The 19,342-nt window shown below is 39.8% G+C and overlaps 1 protein-coding gene across 5 annotated transcripts in view; it reads left to right on the plus strand.

Moving 5' to 3' along the window:
* Nucleotides 1-19,342, plus strand: part of KIF26B (kinesin family member 26B) — a 534,059-nt gene that overhangs the window by 235,574 nt on the left and 279,143 nt on the right. For all 5 annotated transcript variants that reach the window (XM_037822508.1, XM_037822516.1, XM_037822521.1 and 2 more), the window contains one exon: nt 3,948-4,114. In XM_037822508.1, the coding sequence (XP_037678436.1) occupies nt 3,948-4,114 (167 nt within the window). The remainder of the gene's footprint in view (nt 1-3,947; nt 4,115-19,342) is intronic.

The raw sequence follows: 19,342 nt of genomic DNA on the forward strand, positions 1-19,342 counted from the left end.
TATACCTAATTTAATATTTGAAATGAGGCCTGTATGAGAAGGAGGAAAAGGTTATATATGCTGTAAAGGACTATACAAAATAAGGATGTCCTTTATTACGTTAATAATTACGGAATTTCCATAGATGAGGATCTTTAACTTTCTTTGCTTAATCTATAACTAATTCAGGGACAAGCTATCACAGTTGCAGAAAGCCAGAAAAGAATTTGGATTGGAGCAGTCCTTTCACAGCCAAATCTCATTCAATAGGCAATTATTTTGTTTCTTTTATTAGTGGAACACTTATGTTACAACTTATGGTATTGTCTTAGGGATACTTTGAAAGGTTGAGGAGGAGTGAATTCTTGTTAATAAGCACTATAGTACCTTGGTAACAAGTGCTCCATCAAACAATCTGAAGCCCACATTCCAGTTCGTGAATGAAAAATGATAGTTTATCTGACAAGGCTGTCTCTCAGAAGCATATAGAATTGATTTAATTTTAAATGTTAAAGCAACTAAGTAGCTAATTCTTCTGAGAGCAAGCCTAGTCCTCTAGTTCTCAGAATTATAAAGATTTATAAATAGAAATAATAGAAGTTACTTTTTGTCAGCTGGCTTGTGGACTGACTCTGTATGAGATACTGACTTCTAGTGAGTTGTACACAACTTGCAAGAATAAGAAGTAAATGTTGAAGATATAGGAGACTCCAAGAAATGTTTGTCCATTTGCCCACCCAATGCTTCGTTCATACTAGGCAGCTAATAAATGCTTGTTCAAATGAATGAATGAACAAATGAACTAGTGAACTGAGCAAGAGGCTGCTCTTGATCCCTAAACTAGCACATAGTGGAGCCAAAACACTACGCTTTGGCAAGGAGGAGAGAGGGGAAAATACTGTCATATTCCAATAGTTAAACCAAACAGAAAAAAATGAAATCTTCAAAAAGTACTGCTTCTTACTTATAGGTAAAAGAAGATTTAATTAGATAAATGTGAGCAGTAGAAAATAAGAATAGTTTAGTTTTATTCCAGAAATATGTTTTCAACATCTCTGTACACCGGGCATCGTGTTGACATCTGGGGATTTGGGCTGGGCCAGCCAGTTCCAATCCCACTGTCCTGGGGCTTTTGCACAGTGGGAGACAATGACCTACTATTAAATGTATAATATGAACCCAGGTGAAGATACTGCAGTGGAAGACTGCAGTTCTCTGAAAGTATCCCCTGGAGGAAACTTAGGCTGGACTAAGGACTAAGAACATGGTGGTTGAACACTGATCTGAAGGAAAAGTAGAAAAAGTCCAGATAGAGTGAAGGCATGTGCAAACACCCTGTGGCAGGCAGAGCCCAGTGTATTTGGAACTTAAGGAGGATAAGAATCTCTTGAGTGCACAGGGTGAGGGGGAGGTCAGTAAGCAATTGCTATTGTTGAACCATTGGATGTTTTTCTGAAAGTTTAAGATCCTTGAAAAAAATACTGATTATAAATATAGATATTGGGGCAGCGAGAATCTACAGGATTCAGCATTTGGGAGGTTCCCCTCACTACATTTTTTCCCCTATATCAATTTTATTTACTTGTTTTTATTAGAAGGAAGATGGGGAGGAAGTGGGCAGGGAGGGAGGACACTAGCATTGGCCTAAGGGCCAGGGTCTGCTCCCAGCTACTAATTAGCTTGGCTGGGTCACTTCTCTGGTTCTCAGGTTCCTTAGATAAGAATAAGAGTTTTGAAGATAGTGATCTTAGAGATCCCTTCAAGCTCTAAAACATCCTGTGATTCTAAGTCGTGAAGGTAATTGGTTATTGAATAATTCTGTTTACAGGCTTCGGAATTCAGTACCCCATGTCTACTAATCCCCGATTCTTTAAAAGTAAGATATACAATTTGCTTGGCACAAGATATCCAATACCTTTCTTTTAAGGGGTCTCCTGCATTGGAATTCATTTGCTAAGAGATGATTTTGAAAGCCATATGCCCATGGGATGCTCACATCCATCCTGGGCCAGACATAGGAATCTGGAGCCCCACCTGGTCACCAGGGTGGTGAGCACGAGGCCCTGAGCCTCTGTGTTCAGGCGTCTTGCCATTCAGCACACACATCCTATGGCTTCTCTGTAGGTTAGCAGGGCACCTACAAGGACACTTGATACACATTCAGACAGAAGAGTTCCATTCCCTTCCCTCCAAACTTCAGATTAGAAATACAGTAAAGAAAACAAAACACACAAAGCAAACAAAACTGGATGATAGCAGCTGCTTTAATGAACCCACCGAACTATATAGATTGTAACAAATTACACAACACTCATTTCCTGACTTTATTCAGATGTCTTTGTGAGTCAATATCAGTATATGTGTCTTAGATTGTAGTTGCTTGATTGGGATGGGGGTGGGGGTGGGGTTGCCATGAATTCTTGGGCTTTGTTTTGCTTTGTTTCTGGGCAATGTCCAGGATGGCATCATGTACCACCAGCAGCTTTGTAGAGGCTATTTAGTGTGACAGCAGTATGCATGGCCATGTCCTCAGCTCTCCAATTATTTCAGTTGCCTCCTCCAGCCTGCTTCATTCCTCCATGGGTAGGAGACAAGGGCTCTGCACAGCTAGCAGGGAATGTCCTCCAAGCCATCAGCTGCCTTTGCTGCCTTCTCTCTCATTTTTTTTTTCCCCCTTGGGTCTGGTGTCATTACAGTGCATTGGGATGAATGAGAATAAGAAAGTATGTCTTGGCAGAAACTTCAGCTTTCTAAGTAATAGCATGAATTTAAGGAGAGCAAAGTTTCAAGTCAATGGGGCTCTGAGTAATGGCTATTCTGCTAAAAATGAAAAGGACAAATGTTTTTATGTTCAAGGATTAACAAATGAGATTCTTTTAGTGGCCTTCTGGCCTGCTCCATTACAAAGTAGAAACTGTTCTTGATCTTTGTTTATTTGCACTTGCATTTTCTAGGCGATTAGAAACATTTTCCACTCAGCATTTAAGAGGTTTGAGCAGGCCAGAGATTCTTTATTTTAAATGAAACTTCCCTTTTTATGCTAAAAGTTTTTTCCTTTTGAAAGAAGACTGAAGCTTCAGGCTTTCTCAAATAGCATGCTTAGATTTTTGCCTGTGTAAATATTACATTTGTTTTGGGATTAACACTTTCCAAAAAGTATATTTCTGCAAAAGATTCTCATTTGGCCCAGAAGTGTGGTTCTTCATAGCATATTGTACAAATTTAAGGAAAAGGGACTCAGATCCATCCACTAAAACTTCAGTTATAAAGGCAGTCATTGCAAATAAAATGGAAGCTATTTATCTTAATGAACCAGCAGGAAATGAAGTCTGTTAAAAAACAAACAACAACAACAACAAAAAACCCACTGGTAATTCATAGTGGCTTTAACTATTTTTATTAGCTTTTCTAAGTCACCTGTTTGCTGACTTCCTACAGCAAACAACAGCAACATCATCAAAAGAAACCAAGAAGTGTTTTAACTCCTTCTGTTCTTCATTAGTAGGTTCACTTCTCCCTTAATAAAACTAAACCTTTGCCCCAGTCCTCCATTTGAGAGCATTTAGGGCCATTCCTGGTAAGAAACTGGCATTAGTTAACGATACCAGGCTGCTCTTGGGCTCCCAACAGTGTAGATAATGATGCATGCTTTCCTCTCCAAATGGAGGGAGACACAGACGTAATTGAAACTTACAATGTCAGGGGGTAATTTTATTCCATTATTTTTAATGAAAATGAGGAGTTATCCTAGCTAAAATACTGGAAAATAGCCTTATTTCAGAAGCCGTAAGCCCGCATGTACAACGAAATGTACCAGGAGTGGGGAAGTGTCTGAATCTTGTCCATTCCGAATCCCCCTCCCCCTTCCCTGCACCTCCGGTCCCCTTGCCCAGATAGGGAGGTGCTGTCATGGTCGGGAAATGCAGTAAGCCACAGGCAATGAGCTTGATGTCCATTTTTCTTGCCAGATCTCCCAGCTGATGACCGAGACTGGCCGGGAGGTACTGACGGAAGCAGCACTGAACCGCTACAATGCAGACAAGCCTTCGGCCTGCAGCGCCCCCGGCTCCCAGGGTCCCTGCGTGGCCAGCGAGCCGTCCACAGGTCCCTCGGTGGCTGCTTCCTTCTTTGCAAGGTAAGGGATGCTCCAGACCCTCAGTTCTTTCAGATGAGCCCATCCGATGTGGAGCGGTTTAATTAAAATACCAGAAACAGTTTGGGACTGTTCTTTTGACCTCACTCTTAGAACAGGGTCTTTCAGCCTGGGCACTGTTAACATTCTGGGCTGGGTGATTCTTTGTGGTAGGGAGCTGTCCTGACATTGTAAGATCCCCGTAGCATTGTAGCATCCCTTGCCTCTACCCACTAGATGCCAGTAGCACTCTCCCCCATCCCCCCAGTTGTGACAACCGAAAATGTCTCAGACGTTTTAGAATGTCCCCTGGATTGAAAACTATTGTTCTAAGAATGCACAGCTCTAAAGATGGTCCCCCATGGGTTGAGTACTTTTGGTGGGTGCAGCCCAATGATTTGTGTTTCCAGATTACTCTTCTCCTTTCAGAAAATGAACTGCTTAAAAATGGACTAATGAAGGGCAGTTTTTTCCTTCTTGTTAGGCTAAAGAGATAGTTATCAAATCCTATCCTGCTAATGTTAGAAACTTTAAAAACATGAGAAACAAAAAAGAAAGGTATTTCAACAATGTTTTCTGCCTAATTTTAGCAACATGTCATAGACAGGGCAGGAGACACAGGACAGCTGAGAAAAAAAGAACTTTGGTGATTGTCTGATTCAATCTCCTTATTTTATGAATGAGGAAACTGAGGATGAGGAAAGTTAAACTGGGTTAGTTTATAATAAAGCCAGAGATAGAAACAGATTCCTCTGCTTTTTTCTCTTTGCCTCATTCTTCATTTGATACTCAGACCTTAACTGTAGAAAACCTTCTCTGCATAAGATTCACAAGTTCCTGAGTGAGCAGGACATAGACTAAATAGCACCAGGTTTGAAATCGGAAGACCCCTTAGGTTCAAGTTCAGCTCTGCCTCAGTTTCCTCATCTATGGAAATGAGGATAACACCTGCTCTGAGCATTAAGATAAAATTATAAATTATAAAGTACTATACAAAATACTATGTTAAGTCATTACAGACTTCATTAGTATATTAGTAAGAAGGAATATTGTGTGGCTTTTCTTGTTATCCTTATGAATGGTAACAACCAAAATACAAATACAAGGAAGGGGCTGTCCTTAGTAAAGGAGCATGTTGGAGGAGGAGCAGAGGACTGTTATCCTGGATTAAGACACAGTAAAGGCAGCACGTACGGCTTGTTGGACAACTGGATTTGAGGTTTTGATTGCACCTTGGTGCCATGTTTTTTGTCCTCTGAACACTGGGCTAACTTGAATGTGTGGGAAGTAACAGGAAATAACGATGTGCTGGCTGCCCAGTGGTGGGGCCACTGGGGTAGCTCTGTTCACAGTCCTTGGTGTCTCTAGGCCCTGAGTTCACTGAGATGTCATGTCTGTGCCATTTGGAAATGAAGAGATGGAACAATTTGAGGAAATGCCATAAAAAACAGTTGATCACAGGACCTAGGTAGGTTATTAGAGTGTGTCCTGGGGACAGTGACCACAGTGTTGAAGCCACGTCTTGCATAAGGAATGGCTAAGAGAATTGGACCTATTCTGGAGAAGAGAAGGCCTGGAGGGACATTATAGCAGCCTTCAAATATCTCCTGGGCCGTCATGTAAAAGAGGGATTCGATTGATTCTGTAGAGCATCTGAGAATATGGGCAGAGGTTATATAAAATCTAGTGGTGAAAGGGAGATGTCTCTCAGCTCAGAATGAAGATCTTGCTCACAATGCACACTGACCCGGGACTGAGTGAGGTGCCCATCACTGAGTATGATCAAGTCTATGTTGAATGATCACCTGGCCTCAGTGCTGGAGAGAACACTTAGTGCTCAGATGGGAGTTGACCTTTAGTGCACCTTCTTAACCTGAAATTCTTTGAATGTGAAAAGATGGACTCTTCAGTTCAGAGTCTATCTATACAATTTTATGAAGATTTTCTGACACACACACACACACACACACACACACACACACACACACACACACACACACACACACACACACACACACACACACCAGAAGAAGGAATTGAAACAAGAAGAAATGAGAACTTAGTGCTCCTTATGGACAGTGTTTAGGGAGAACAGGTGTTTCCTGGTGCTTACAAATCAGCAGTTTGTTTAGAGCCAGAGAGAGGGTGTCAGGATGAGATAGGTATGGGAACTCCTGAGTGTTAAACAAATGGTATGCATATGCTTGAGGACAGGTTTTCTCATTAATCAAAAGAGGGTCTACAAATAAACAAAAATCAAGGAAAAGGATGACAAAGACTGTCCTTTCTGAGAATCTTGCTTCATAGGCAAGGGGTGAAATAGAAATACTGAGGTGAACCCAAAATGTGAGCTGATAATGTCAGTTGGAGGAGGCCCCACAGATGTTGTTAGTGATAAATACTCTTAAACTCATGGCTTCTGGATTGCAATGGCTTGTGTTTTGAACTTTCAGAGAGCTAAAATGATCTACAGAGCGGCCTAAATCCTTATTACTTTTCATGTGGTGAATGCTGATAGCACTTGGAAGTTAACGGATAACACATTAAAAGTGCTTGATTTGTGTTCAAAGGGTTTACAATGTACAGTGGGGAAAAGTTACCACGTGGAAAAGAATAATTGTGTGTGTGTGTGTGTGTGTGTATGTATGTATAGGGTTGTTCCCAACCTTACCCATTGGCCTGTCTTGCTCTACTGTTCACATCAGTAATAGTTGGGATTTCATACCTTTTGATGAGGGTGGCTGCGTATTGACAGTAACATAATGCAGAAGACTGAGTTACTTTCTCAAGGCCCGCAATATCAAGAGACAGAAGCAGAGTGTTTCTCACCCTGGTTTTGATACATCAGAACAAGACCAGCTTCTGTTGTCAGACAGTAAACTGAGTTCAGTTTTGGCGATTTTACGTTTTAGCTAAAGCAAAGTTGTATGAGGCTTTGGTAAAGGCAGCTTTTCATAGGAGTGAAATCTGGGTCTGTTGATGGTGCCAAAATTAGAAACACTGTTGTGGTTATGGTTTTATATTGAAGAGCAGGAATTGCTCTCCTCATAGGGCTTTTGGCGCACAGTCAACTCCTATGCCTTAAATGTGTGCTCACCACTTTTCAACTGTCTCTGCTTGAAAGTGTGATGGAAATACAACTGAGTCTATAGGAATCTGGAACTCTCCTGGAGCTCCAAATCAGGACACAAGGATGGCCTGCTCCCAGAAAGCTGTGCTGGGCATCATTTCATTTCATATGGGAGGTATGCCACTTGCCAAATATGTGGCCAGTGTGACTGCTGTTTGAGCATTGAGTATGCAAGACTCATTATACTAAGCTTTTAAAATGCAAAATCTCCCTTAAGAGTAACCCTCTGAGATAGATCCTGTCAGTTTCCCTCTTTATGGATAAAGAGGTGTCCTGAGGTTAAGTTACTGACCCAAAGCCACACAGCTGGGAAGGGGCAACGTGAATAATTGATCCTGGTTTCCTCTCACTTGGGATTATAGTAAAAATTACAGAATTTTTACTATAATCATGTATTGATGGTCCTTGCTTGTAAAACACATTTGAAATAAATGGACCCTGTGATTTTTTTGAGAAGATACATAGAACAAAATGTAGTGTGTTGAAGGTTGCAGATATCCATTTTCTCTACAATCTTAAGTTTTCTTTTAAAATTTTTACTTTCCAGAACTATGGGTAGGCATCTGGGTAGACCTTGTTGCATCTCAAACTCAACATCTATAAAATAGGAATACCAATTCTGAGAAACCGATGAGGCTTTTAGGTGGTGCTACTCAAAGTGTGGTCTGCAAACTGGTGCTTGTCCACAAATTGTCAGGGGCCTGTGATATGTAGAGAAATTGAGAAGTAATCATTAGAAAATTACAGTAATTTTATGTTTGTATCTAAGAATAAATAATCGGGGCTTGTATTCTATAAGTAATTAGTATCCTTCAACAGATAGTTTAAGAAACACTGCTTTGGGAAATTATGGCACCCAAAGCGCTTGTCCTTTTAGGCCTCGCTTGCCAGAATTTCTTTACGGAGTTGGTTAAATATAAGCACCATGGTAGACGGCCTTTACCTCAGAATCTTGGTACCCCATTGCCCCAAAACACTGTTTTTGGAAAAAACATTAATAGTGAACCCATAGAAGAGATTGGCAAAATTGATCCATCAGGTTGGTTAACTATTATGTGCTGGCACTGGACGTAAAGAGCATTTCAAATGGGAGTATCTCCTTTGCACAACTCCCATTTAGAGATGAAGTGGTGAGGTAGGGTGTAATTAGACTTTTCCCATTTGTTGATTCACTTTAGATAAAGACATATTTTTAAAATGTACTTTGCCTTATAATGTATGAAGTGAAATGAAACCCACTGTAAATTTCTGGGTGAAAGTCAAGCCTTAATAAGTTGAGGTAGAAAATCTTCATTTTTATTTGAAGAGCCGGGAGTGGTTTCTGGATTATACACAGGATTGCCTTGAGCTCTGGTAAATAAAATGAATCTTTTGGTTAGCCTAATTTCTCATTGACTTTCATTTTCAAATAACCTGAATAACCGTGAAAAATCCTTTTTTATTCATGGAGAAAATGATTCTCTGGAGGATTTAAATCTCCATTCAGATCAAGTATTTGGAAAATAGTGAGCATTGCCAGCTGTCACATGAGCTTTTCAAAGACAATTTCAAGTTTTGGCAGAGCCAGTGATGCCACGTCTGTGGAGCTGGTGAGCCCATGTGCTTTCAGTTCTGCTTTCAGACATCACTTCTTGTTGTAGTTTTTTTGTTTATAACTTTTATGTTTAGTTTACAATCTTTGTAAGACTGTACCTTCTATCGATTTCAAATAAAAATTTCAAGTAAAGTTATACAAAGGCATTTTCACTATTGTCTTAGTTTCTGATGGCTGCCATAACAAAGTACCACAAACTTGGCGGCTTTAAAATGACAGAAAATCATTTTCTCGCAGTTCTGGAGGCCAGAGGGCCAAAGTCAAAGGGTCAGCAGGGCCCTGCTCCCTCTGAAACTGGAGGGAGGATCCTTCCGTTCCTCTCTTCGGGCTCCTGGCAGCAGCTGGCGTTCCTTGGCCTGTGGCAGCCCAAATCCACCCTCTGCCTCCTTTGCCACATCCAGGGAGCGGTGGTTGGTTAGGACGTCGACATATCTTTCCGGGGGATACAATTCAATCCATAAGAATTGTCAGTGATCTTCATTTAGAATTGTCAGTGATCTTCATTTAAATTTCCCTATTTTCTTGATATAAGTAAATACTTTTAAGTTGTTTTCAGAGCTTTTTGATTACTTCAGATTACTCATGGCCTTCAAACCCTTATAGCCTTTTTTTCTCATTATTGGGTGCATCAAATTAATTAGAACTTTTTTCTCCCTATTCATCTTTGTTTTTCCAGTAATGGGGCTCTTTTGTACTTATCTACTCTATTCTGGAAGAGTTTGACCTTTATTCCACACACACATACATATACATACATACATACATACATACATATATATATATATATATATATATATATATATATATATATACATATATATATATATATATATATATATATATATATATATATATATATATATATCCTGGTTCTGGAATTTTCTGGATAATTTTTGGTTTTTACCTTAATAGAGGATTTCTCTCAAATTCATCTTGTGGGATCCATTTGCTCTGCTTTCTCTTCATCATTTGCCAAATTGTCCCACATTTCCTTTCATCAACTCCCCCAACTTCTTGGCTTTGTCCAAACATCGTAAGGATGTTGTTATACTTTTGTTCAGAGTGTCCCCTTGAGGCCAGAGGTTGCTGTGGCATGAGGACTTAGACTAGCTCCGGGGTCAGGGGCTGAGCTGCGCTGAGGTCTGACTGAGGCCCTGCCTTCGGGGCCTCATTCCTCCTTGTCACCCACCTCGCCGGGCCTGCTCTTGGCAGAGCACAGCTGTGCTACTGTGCACACATCTATTACTGTTACAGGGAAGGGCCTGCCCAAAACAGCCGTTTCCACATTCTTTCTGACAGCCAACTCAAATAGTGCCTTGTTGAGCTGGTTACAGCAAACACTCTTCCTATATAATCGTGCACAGTGAAGGCTCTCTAGGCCCTTGACATGTGAACATGTAACAGTAATACTTGGTTATACACTAGAAGTTTACTCATTCTAAAAAGGACAGAAAGAGTCCTTTTGTTTTTTCCATTGGGCAAGGTTCTCTTTAAGAATGCTCACATCCCCATAGATTTAACAAAGGCCTATGAATATTGAAACTTTATATAAATATATCTATATTTTTAGATGCTGGGGAGTTAGAATAGCTGGAAGAAGGTAAATGACATGGTGGAACTGTAACCTATAACATCCTTTGAAATTTGCTCTATAGCTATTTGTTGAATTGTGCTTTGAAAGCCTTTATACCTTTCTGTATATACCCTATATTGCATAATAAAGAACGAACTGAAACTGTGGAACTGTAACCCATAAAAATTTTTGAAATACCTATATAACTCCTTGTTGAGCTGTACATCGAAAGTTAACACCTTTCTGTATGTATGTTATATTTTACAATGATGGAAATAGCTGAAGTTATGGAACTATGACCCATGACATTATTTGAAATTTTCTAACTAGTTGTTAATTTGCACTTTGAAAGTTATCACAGTTATGTATAATGTTAAAGTTCACAATAAAAGATGCATTAAAAAAATGAATGCTTACTTTCTCCCATTATAAATACATCAACAGAATAGATGGAGGCGGGGCAAGATGGCACACTGGTGAGCTGTATGTTTTAGTTACTCCTCCAGGAAAGTAGGTAGAAAGCCAGGAACTGCGTGGACTGGACACCACAGAGCAATCTGACTTTGGGCATACTTCATACAACACTCATGAAAACGTGGAACTGCTGAGATCAGCGAAATCTGTAAGTTTTTGCGGCCAGGGGACCCGCGCCCCTCCCTGCCAGGCTCAGTCCTGGGGGAGGAGGGGCTGTCAGCTCCGGGAAGGAGAAGGGAGAACTGCAGTGGCAGCCCTTATCGGAAACTCATTCTACTGATACAAACTCCAACCATAGATACACTGAGACCAGACACCAGAGAATCTGAGAGCTGCCAGCCCAGCAGAGAGGAGACAGGCATAGAAAAAAAACAACACGAAAAACTCCAAAATAAAAGCGGAGGATTTTTGGAGTCCTGGTGAACATAGAAAGGGGAAGGGCCCTGCGGCGCATATGCAAATCCCGAAGAAAAGCTGATCTCTCTGCCCTGTGGACCTTTCCTTAATGGCCCTGATTGCTTTGTCTCTTAGCATTTCAATAACCCATTAGATGTCTGAGGAGGGCCCGATTTTTTTTTTTGGTTTTTTTTTTTAATCCTTTTTTCTTTTTCTAAAACAATTACTCTAAGAAGCCCAATACAGAAAGCTTCAAAGACTTACTATTTGGGCAGGTCAAGTCAAGAGCAGAACTAGGAGAGCTCTGAGACAAAACGCAATAATCCAGTGGCTGAGAAAATTCACTAAACACCACAACTTCCCAAGAAAAGGGGGGTGTCCGCTCACAGCCATCATCCTGGTGGACAGGAAACACTCCTGCCCATCACCAGCCCCATAGCCCAGAACTGCCCCAGACAACCCAGTGTGACGGAAGTGCTTCAAATAACAGGCACACACCACAAAACTGGGCGTGGACATTAGCCTTCCCTGCAACCTCAGCTGATTGTCCCAGAGTTGGGAAGGTAGAGCAGTGTGAATTAACAAAGCCCCATTCAGCCATCATTTCAGCAGACTGGGAGCCTCCCTACACAGCCCAGCAGCCCAGAACTGCCCTGGGGGGACGGCACTCACCTGTGACATAGCACAGTCATCCCTCAACAGAGGACCCGGGGTGCACAGCCTGGAAGAGGGGCCCACTTGCAAGTCTCAGGAGCCATACGCCAATACCAAGGACTTGTGGGTCAGTGGCAGAGACAAACTGTGGCAGGACTGAACTGAAGGATTAGACTATTGCAGCAGCTTTAAAACTCTAGGATCACCAGGGAGATTTGATTGTTAGAGCCACCCCCCCCTCCCCGACTGCCCAGAAACACGCCCCACATACAGGGCAGGCAACACCAACTACACACGCAAGCTTGGTACACCAATTGGGCCCCACAAGACTCACTCCCCCACTCACCAAAAAGACTAAGCAGGGGAGAACTGGCTTGTGGAGAACAGGTGGCTCGTGGACGCCACCTGCTGGTTAGTTAGAGAAAGTGTACTCCACGAAGCTGTAGATCTGATAAATTAGAGATAAGGACTTCAATAGGTCTACAAACCCTAAAAGAACCCTATCAAGTTCAGCAAATGCCACGAGGCCAAAAACAACAGAAAATTATAAAGCAGATGAAAAAACCAGACGATATGGATAACCCAAGCCCAAGCACCCAAATCAAAAGACCAGAAGAGACACAGCACCTAGAGCAGCTACTCAAAGAACTAAAGATGAACAATGAGACCATAGTACGGGATATGAAGGAAATCAAGAAGACTCTAGAAGAGCATAAAGAAGACATTGCAAGACTAAATAAAAAAATGGATGATCTTATGGAAATTAAAGAAACTGTTGACCAAATTAAAAAGATTCTGGACACTCATAGTACAAGACTAGAGGAAGTTGAACAACGAATCAGTGACCTGGAAGATGACACAATGGAAAATGAAAGCATAAAAGAAAGAATGGGGAAAAAAATTGAAAAAATCGAAATGGACCTCAGGGTTATGATAGATAATATGAAACGTCCAAATATAAGACTCATTGGTGTCCCAGAAGGGGAAGAAAAGGGTAAAGGTCTAGGAAGAGTATTCAAAGAAATTGTTGGGGAAAACTTCCCAAATCTTCTAAACAATATAAATACACAAATCATAAATGCTCAGCGAACTCCAAATAGAATAAATCCAAATAAACCCACTCCGAGACATATACTGATCACACTATCAAACACAGAAGAGAAGGAGCAAGTTCTGAAAGCAGCAAGAGAAAAGCAATTCACCACATACAAAGGAAACAGCATAAGACTAAGTAGTGACTACTCAGCAGCCACCATGGAGGCAAGAAGGCAGTGGCACGATATATTTAAAATTCTGAGTGAGAAAAATTTCCAGCCAAGAATACTTTATCCAGCAAAGCTCTCCTTCAAATTTGAGGGAGAGCTTAAATTTTTCACAGACAAACAAATGCTGAGAGAATTTGCTAACAAGAGACCTGCCCTACTGGAGATACTAAAGGGAGCCCTACAGACAGAGAAACAAAGAAAGGACAGAGAGACTTGGAGAAAGGTTCAGTACTAAAGAGATTCAGTATGGGTACAATAAAGGATATTAATAGACAGGGGAAAAATATGACAAACATAAACCAAAGGATAAGATGGCTGATTCAAGAAATGCCTTCACAGTTATAACTTTGAATGTAAATGGATTAAACTCCCCAATTAAAAGATATAGATTCGCAGAATGGATCAAAAAAAATGAACCATCAATATGTTGCATACAAGAGACTCATCTTAGACACAGGGACACAAAGAAACTGAAAGTGAAAGGATGGAAAAAAATATTTCATGCAAGCTACAGCCAAAAGAAAGCAGGTGTAGCAATATTAATCTCAGATAAAATAGACTTCAAATGCAGGGATGTTTTGAGAGACAAAGAAGGCCACTACGTACTAATAAAAGGGGCAATTCAGCAAGAAGAAATAACAATCGTAAATATCTATGCACCCAACCAAGGTGCCACAAAATACATGAGAGAAACACTGGCAAAACTAAAGGAAGCAATTGATGTTTCCACAATAATTGTGGGAGACTTCAACACATCACTCTCTCCTATAGATAGATCAACCAGACAGAAGACCAATAAGGAAATTGAAAACCTAAACAATCCGATAAATGAATTAGATTTAACAGACATATACAGGACATTACATCCCAAATCACCAGGATACACATACTTTTCTAGTGCTCATGGAACTTTCTCCAGAATAGATCATATGCTGGGACATAAAACAAGCCTCAATAAATTTAAAAAGATAGAAATTATTCAAAGCACATTCTCTGACCACAAAGGAATACAATTAGAAGTCAATAACCATCAGAGACTTAGAAAATTCACAAATACCTGGAGGTTAAACAACACACTTCTAAACAATCAGTGGGTTAAAGAAGAAATAGCAAGAGAAATTGCTAAATATATAGAGACGAATGAAAATGAGAACACAACATACCAAAACCTATGGGATGCAGCAAAAGCAGTGCTAAGGGGGAAATTTATAGCACTAAACGCATGTATTAAAAAGGAAGAAAGAGCCAAAATCAAAGAACTAATGGATCAACTGAAGAAGCTAGAAAATGAACAGCAAACCAATCCTAAACCAAATACAAGAAAAGAAATAACAAGGATTAAAGCAGAAATAAATGACATAGAGAACAAAAAAACAATAGAGAGGATAAATATCACCAAAAGTTGGTTCTTTGAGAAGATCAACAAGATTGACAAGCCCCTAGCTAGACTGACAAAATCAAAAAGAGAGAAGACCCATATAAACAAAATAATGAATGAAAAAGGTGACATAACTGCAGATCCTGAAGAAATTAAAAAAATTATAAGAGGATACTATGAACAACGGTATGGCAACAAACTGGATAATGTAGAGGAAATGGACAATTTCCTGGAAACATATGAACAACCTAGACTGACCAGAGAAGAAATAGAAGACCTCAACCAACCCATCACAAGCAAAGAGATCCAATCAGTCATCAAAAATCTTCCCACAAATAAATGCCCAGGACCAGATGGCTTCACAGGGGAATTCTACCAAACTTTCCAGAAAGAACTGACACCAATCTTACTCAAACTCTTTCAAAACATTGAAGAAAATGGAACACTACCTAACTCATTTTATGAAGCTAACATCAATCTAATACCAAAACCAGGCAAAGATGCTACAAAAAAGGAAAACTACCGGCCAATCTCCCTAATGAATATAGATGCAAAAATCCTCAACAAAATACTTGCAAATCGAATCCAAAGACACATTAAAAAAATCATACACCATGACCAAGTGGGGTTCATTCCGGGCATGCAAGGATGGTTCAACATAAGAAAATCAATCAATGTATTACAACACATTAAAAATTGAAAAGGGAAAAATCAAGTGATCATATCAATAGATGCTGAAAAAGCATTTGACAAAATCCAACATCCCTTTTTGATAAAAACACTTCAAAAGGTAGGAATTGAAGGAAACTTCCTCAACATCATAAAGAGCATATATGAAAAACCCACAGCCAGCATAGAACTCAATGGTGAGAGACTGAAAGCCTTCCCTCTAAGATCAGGAACAAGACAAGGATGCCCGCTGTCACCACTGTTATTCAACATTGTGATGGAAGTGCTAGCCAGGGCAATCCGGCAAGACAAAGAAATAAAAGGCATCCAAATTGGAAAAGAAGAAGTAAAACTGTCATTGTTTGCAGATGATATGATCTTATATCTAGAAAACCCTGAGAAATCGACGATACAGCTACTAGAGCTAATAAACAAATTTAGCAAAGTAGCGGGATACAAGGTTAATGCACATAAGTCAGTAATGTTTCTATATGCTAGAAATGAACAAATTGAAGAGACACTCAAGAAAAAGATACCATTTTCAATAGCAACTAAAAAAATCAAGTACCTAGGAATAAATTTAACCAAAGATGTAAAAGACCTATACAAAGAAAACTACATAACTCTACTAAAAGAAATAGAAGGGGACCTTAAAAGATGGAAAAATATTCCATGTTCATGGATAGGAAGACTAAGTGTCATTAAGATGTCAATTCTACCCAAACTCATCTACAGATTCAATGCAATCCCAATCAAAATTCCAACAACCTACTTTGCAGACTTGGAAAAGCTAGTTATCAAATTTATTTGGAAAGGGAAGATGCCTCGAATTGCTAAAGACACTCTAAAAAAGAAAAACGAAGTGGGAGGACTTACACTCCCTGACTTTGAAGCTTATTATAAAGCCACAGTTGCCAAAACAGCATGGTACTGGCACAAAGATAGACATATAGGTCAATGGAATCGAATCGAGAATTCGGAGATACACCCTCAGATCTATGGCCGACTGATCTTTGATAAGGCCCCCAAAGTCACTGAACTGAGTCATAATGGTCTTTTCAACAAATGGGGCTGGGAGAGTTGGATATCCATATCCAAAAGAATGAAAGAGGACCCCTACCTCACCCCCTACACAAAAATTAACTCAAAATGGACCAAAGATCTCAATATAAAAGAAAGTACCATAAAACTCCTAGAAGATAATGTAGGAAAACATCTTCAAGACCTTGTATTAGGCGGCCACTTCCTAGACTTTACACCCAAAGCACAAGCAACAAAAGAGAAAATAGATAAATGGGAACTCCTCAAGCTTAGAAGTTTCTGCACCTCAAAGGAATTTCTCAAAAAGGTAAAGAGGCAGCCAACTCAATGGGAAAAAATTTTTGGAAACCATGTATCTGACAAAAGACTGATATCTTGCATATACAAAGAAATCCTACAACTCAATGACAGTAGTACAGTCGGCCCAATTATAAAATGGGCAAAAGATATGAAAAGACAGTTCTCTGAAGAGGAAATACAAATGGCCAAGAAACACATGAAAAAATGTTCAGCTTCACTAGCTATTAGAGAGATGCAAATTAAGACCCCAATGAGATACCATCTAACACCGATTAGAATGGCTGCCATTAAACAAACAGGAAACTACAAATGCTGGAGGGGATGTGGAGAAATTGGAACTCTTATTCACTGTTGGTGGGACTGTATAATGGTTCAGCCACTCTGGAAGTCAGTCTGGCAGTTCCTTAGAAAACTAGATATAGAGTTACCATTTGATCCAGCGATTGCACTTCTCGGTATATACCCGGAAGATCGGAAAGCAGTGACACGAACAGATATCTGCACGCCAATGTTCATAGCAGCATTATTCACAATTGCCAAAAGATGGAAACAACCCAAATGTCCTTCAACAGATGAGTGGATAAATAAAATGTGGTATATACACACGATGGAATACTACGCGGCAGTAAGAAGGAACGATCTCGTGAAACATATGACAACGTGGATGAACCTTGAAGACATAATGCTAAGCGAAATAAGCCAGGCACAAAAAGAGAAATATTATATGCTACCACTAATGTGAACTTTGAAAAATGTAAAACAAATGGCTTATAATGTAGAATGTAGGGGAACTAGCAATAGAGAGCAATTAAGGAAGGGGGAACAATAATCCAAGAAGAACAGATAAGCTATTTAACGTTCTGGGGATGCCCATGAATGACTATGGTCTGTTAATTTCTGATGGATATAGTAGGAGCAAGTTCACAGAAATGTTGCTATATTATGTAACTTTCTTGGGGTAAAGTAGGAACATGTTGGAAGTTAAGCAGTTATCTTAGGTTAGTTGTCTTTTTCTTACTCCCTTGTGATGGTCTCTTTGAAATGTTCTTTTATTGTATGTTTGTTTTCTTTTTAACTTTTTTTTCATACAGTTGATTTAAAAAAGAAGGGAAAGTTAAAAAAAAAAAAAAAAAAAAGATGTAGTGCCCCCTTGAGGAGCCTGTGGAGAATGCAGGGGTATTCGCCTACCCCACCTCCATGGTTGCTAACATGACCACAGACATAGGGGACTGGTGGTTTGATGGGTTGAGCCCTCTACCACAGGTTTTACCCTTGGGAAGACGGTTGCTACAAAGGAGAGGCTAGGCCTCCCTATGGTTGTGCCTAAGAGCCTCCTCCCGAATGCCTCTTTGTTGCTCAGATGTGGCCCTGTCTCTCTAACTAAGCCAACTTGAAAGGTGAAATCACTGCCCTCCCCACTACGTGGGATCAGACACCCAGGGGAGTGAATCTCCCTGGCAATGTGGAATATGACTCCCGGGGAGGAATGTAGACCCGGCATCGTGGGACGGAGAACATCTTCTTGACCAAAAGGGGGATGTGAAAGGAAATGAAATAAGCTTCAGTGGCAGAGAGAATCCAAAAGGAGCCGAGAGGTCACTCTGGTGGGCACTCTTATGCACACTTTAGACAACCCTTTTTAGGTTCTAAAGAATTGGGGTAGCTGGTGGTGGATACCTGAAACTATCAAACTACAACCCAGAACCCATGAATCTCGAAGACAGTTGTATAAAAATGTAGCTTATGCGGGGTGTCAAGGGGATTGGGAAAGCCATAAGGACCACACTCCACTTTGTCTAGTTTATGGATGGATGAGTAGAAAAATAGGGGAAGGAAACAAACAGACAAAGGTACCCAGTGTTCTTTTTTACTTCAATTGCTCCTTTTCACTCTAATTATTATTCTTGTTATTCTTGTGTGTGTGCTAATGAAGGTGTCAGGGATTGATTTGGGTGATGAATGTACAACTATGTAATGGTACTGTGAACAATCGAAAGTACGATTTGTTTTGTATGACTGCGTGGTATATGAATATATCTCAATAAAATGAAGATTAAAAAAAAAAAAAAAAAAAAAGACATAATGCTGAGCAAAATAAGCCAGGCACAAAAAGAGAGATATTGTATGTTACCACTAATGTGAATTCTGTGAAAAATGTACAATGTTTTATACTGTAGAATGTAGGGGACCTAGAGATACCAATTAGTGGAGGGGGAATGATAATCTAATAAGAACAGATAAACTATGGAGGGTAATCTCAATGTTATGGGAATGCTCAGGAATGATTATGGTTTGTAAACTTTCTTGGATATAGTAAGATCATGTTGGAAGCAATAGAGTTATTTTAGGTTTTTTTTTCTCTTATTCCTTTGTTTTCTTAGGGGTTGTTAATTTTCTTGGGGTATGGTAGGAACATGTTGGAAGCAATGTAGTTATTTTAGATTATTTGTTTTTCTTACTCCTCTGTTTGGACATGGTTTATTAATTTTCTTGGGGTATGGTAGGAACATATTGGAAGCAAAGTAGTTATTTTAGGTTATTTGTTTTCCTTAATCCATTGCTTTGTTTGAAATGTTGTGGGGTTTTTTTTGGTTGTTGTTTGCCTGTTTTTAATTTTTTGATAAACAAAGTTAAAAAATTGAAAAAAATCAGTAGAAAAATGGGAGTAAAAACTAAATGACAAATAGGGTGGGATGGAGGGATGGTTTGGGTATTCTCTTTTCACTTTTATTTTTTATTCTTATTCTGATTCTTTCT

This window comes from Choloepus didactylus, chromosome 2 (genome assembly GCF_015220235.1).
Source record: "Choloepus didactylus isolate mChoDid1 chromosome 2, mChoDid1.pri, whole genome shotgun sequence".
Lineage (NCBI taxonomy): Eukaryota > Metazoa > Chordata > Mammalia > Pilosa > Megalonychidae > Choloepus > Choloepus didactylus.